At 45.6% G+C, this 2,838-nt stretch overlaps 1 protein-coding gene across 1 annotated transcript in view; it reads right to left on the reverse strand.

The window, feature by feature from the left end:
* LOC118167341 (olfactory receptor 1102-like) overlaps positions 1-2,167 on the reverse strand; it is a 4,066-nt gene extending 1,899 nt beyond the window's left edge. The window contains exon 1 of the mRNA XM_035326645.1: positions 1,568-2,167. Coding sequence (XP_035182536.1) covers positions 1,568-2,167 — 600 coding nt within the window. The remainder of the gene's footprint in view (positions 1-1,567) is intronic.
* Positions 2,168-2,838: the final 671 nt, after the last annotated feature.

Below are 2,838 nucleotides of genomic sequence, written 5' to 3' on the forward strand. Positions count from 1 at the left end.
TTCCTTTCCCTTGTTATGCCAAAATTTACCACAGTCTGTGCAAGGCCAAAGCCAAAACTCATCTCCCCCAGCAGGTTGAAATGCGCTTTTGGGGGGGATTCATTTTTTCCTGCAAGGAGTTAGAAGAGAGAGGAATAGGCAGTGCTACGTATTTGTTTGGCAGGTGTTGGAGCAGAGGAGGGCTAAAGGAGGAAGTCACTGCAGTGGAAATGTTGGAAAACATATCTGTGTGTTGCTGAAATCTAGCTGGAGTGGCACCAAAAATGACACCTGAGACAGTTAAGTAATAACCAGGGGTGCAAGGAGGTATTGGCGAGTGGAAAATTTACTATAGCAAGAACATTGTTTTCATTTAAGGTCATTTTACTTTTTTTTTTTTTTTAATCCAAAGTTATTTGTTTCTTAACAATATGACAGATAAATCTTCAGCATATTGACATCAGCCCCCATTCTGTAACATCTTGATGTGTTGTACTGAAAGTCCACTTTTTAATAGGCTGGAAAACACAACCTTGTTGATTCAATAAACAGAGAACCAGTTGTTATTAACCCAACATATGGCTAAGTCATTTACATTTGCACACCACCTGAGAAGCAGATGTAGGAACAGCCAAGGCAAGGCTGAAATTACCCAGGGGGTTGCAGGAAAATCAGCAGAAACACTCACTGCATAAGTCAAGTGAAAAAGCCAAGCCACAATCATTCACTTGAGAAACTCTGATGAAGAATAATGTGATTAAGTTATTAAAAGATTACATGATGAGTCCTCCCTGTCCTGCAGTCCTTCAGGTCACTTCCATTCCCACCCAGTCCCGTAGGCACTGAGTTTCACAGATACATTGAGCAGAACCCTTCATGGCAGGGTTTGTGACTGTCCTTGTGTCTTCTCTCAATGCTAGCCATCTGGAAACCTGTGTCCAGTGTAAACCAGGCTTTCTCTGTACTCACTGAACAGAGAAATGGGATAAGCAGGATGAATCAAGCTCTGTGGCGGGATGGCTCACCACTCACAGACCATTGATGGTACGTAAAATTGGGTTTCACCTCACCTAACTTTGTCTATACAGAAGTTAGTGTCTGTTCTGTATCAGTTACTGGACTTCTCCCTATTGCTGAGTGCAAGAAATTATATAGAAATTGCTCCTGGTCCACCTTCAATGCAGATTTCAATGCAGTTTTGAGCCCCATTCAATAATAGAGATAAGGAAATGCTGCCCTGGCCACCCGCTTCCCTCACTCACAGCCTTCTCCCAGCCACTCTTCTCAGGGCAGCCTTCACCTCCCTGTTCCTCAGGCTGTAGACCAAGGGGTTCATCATGGGGGTCATGATGGTATAAAATAGTGTGGCCGCTTTGTTCTCATCCAATGCATAGGTGGAGCTGGGGCGCAGGTATGTGAACAAAATGGCCCCATAAAACATGGTGACCACCGTCAGGTGGGAGGCACAGGTGGAGAAGGCTTTTCTCCGGCTCTGAGGAGAGTGGATCCTCAGAATGGCAGGGAGGATATAGATGTAAGAGACAAAGATAATGGTCAAGGTGCTGAGACAGTTTATGCTGACAAAGACAAGGACAACCAGCTCATAGGTGTGGGTGTCAGAGCAGGAGAGAGCCAGCAGCGGGGCAATGTCGCAGAAATAGTGATTGATGACATAGGTCTGGCAGAAGGAGGATGTAAAGATGAAAGTGGTATGCGTCACCGCATGCACAATGCTGATGGCGTAGGAAGCAGCCACGAGCCAGCGGCATGTCGCTCTGCACATGATGGTGGGGTACAGGAGGGGCTTGCAGATGGCCATGTACCGGTCATAGGCCATCACAGCCAGCAAGAGGCACTCGGTGACCCCAAAAACAACGAAGAAGCACAGCTGGGCTGCACACTCTGAGAAGCCAATGGTTTTGTCCTCCATCAAGATCTGTACCAGCATTTTGGGGAGGATGATGGAGGAGTAGCAAATGTCAACAAAGGCCAAGTGGCCAAGGAAATAGTACATGGGGGTGTGAAGGTTAAGATCAGTCCTGATTAATGCAATCAGCCCAAAATTCCCCAGGAGTGTCACTGTGTACATGGACAGGAAAACCAGGAAAAGGGGGACCTGCAGATCCGGGCGGGTGGTCAGCCCCAGGAGAATGAACTCATGCACGTCAGTGTGATTGACAGGTGTCATTCTCTGTAAAACTTTCAGTCTGTGGGAGAAGAATAAAGCAACAGAAAATGCCAGGGTCAGGAGGGGAGCAGGGGAAACCAGGCTTGCACCTCTGGCAGCTTCAGTCCTCTGGTTTTGGGCAGCTCAGCAGGACTCTCAGCTTCCCATGTGCTGACAAGAGGAGGCAGAGAGCTTCCCTACTGGAGCATCACGCTGGGCTTCCAACTGCTCCTGGGAGAGCCAAACCTCTTCAAAACCATTTGAAAAGCAAACCTTAGCTCTCAAGATAAAGGGAATGCCAACCTGGGTTGAGTTCAGCATTTCATCTCCAACACGGCTTCATTATTTGTGCACTCCTGGAGACATTTAACTGAGGTGGAAATTTGAGACTGTGAGCATTATTCAGCAATAACCTGCTTTGGTTTTGTTTTAAATTGAGATACTTAATGTATTTGGATTTTCCTTAGTGAATATCAGGTGCCTTTCAAAAAAAATAAAGGGGGAGGAAAAAACAGTATTTGTTTTTAAATAAAACAACGTGAAACGATTCAACTTGCAGAAATACTTTCCCTATTGATTTTAATTTCCCTTTGCAAAACAAAGGGGAGCAAAAGAATGGCCATTTGTCTTCTAAGTCTGACGTGAACACACAGTTTTCATTATACATGGTCTTCACAAATCCATAGGAAAGG

The sequence above is a fragment of the Oxyura jamaicensis genome, chromosome 5 (assembly GCF_011077185.1).
Source record: "Oxyura jamaicensis isolate SHBP4307 breed ruddy duck chromosome 5, BPBGC_Ojam_1.0, whole genome shotgun sequence".
NCBI lineage: Eukaryota > Metazoa > Chordata > Aves > Anseriformes > Anatidae > Oxyura > Oxyura jamaicensis.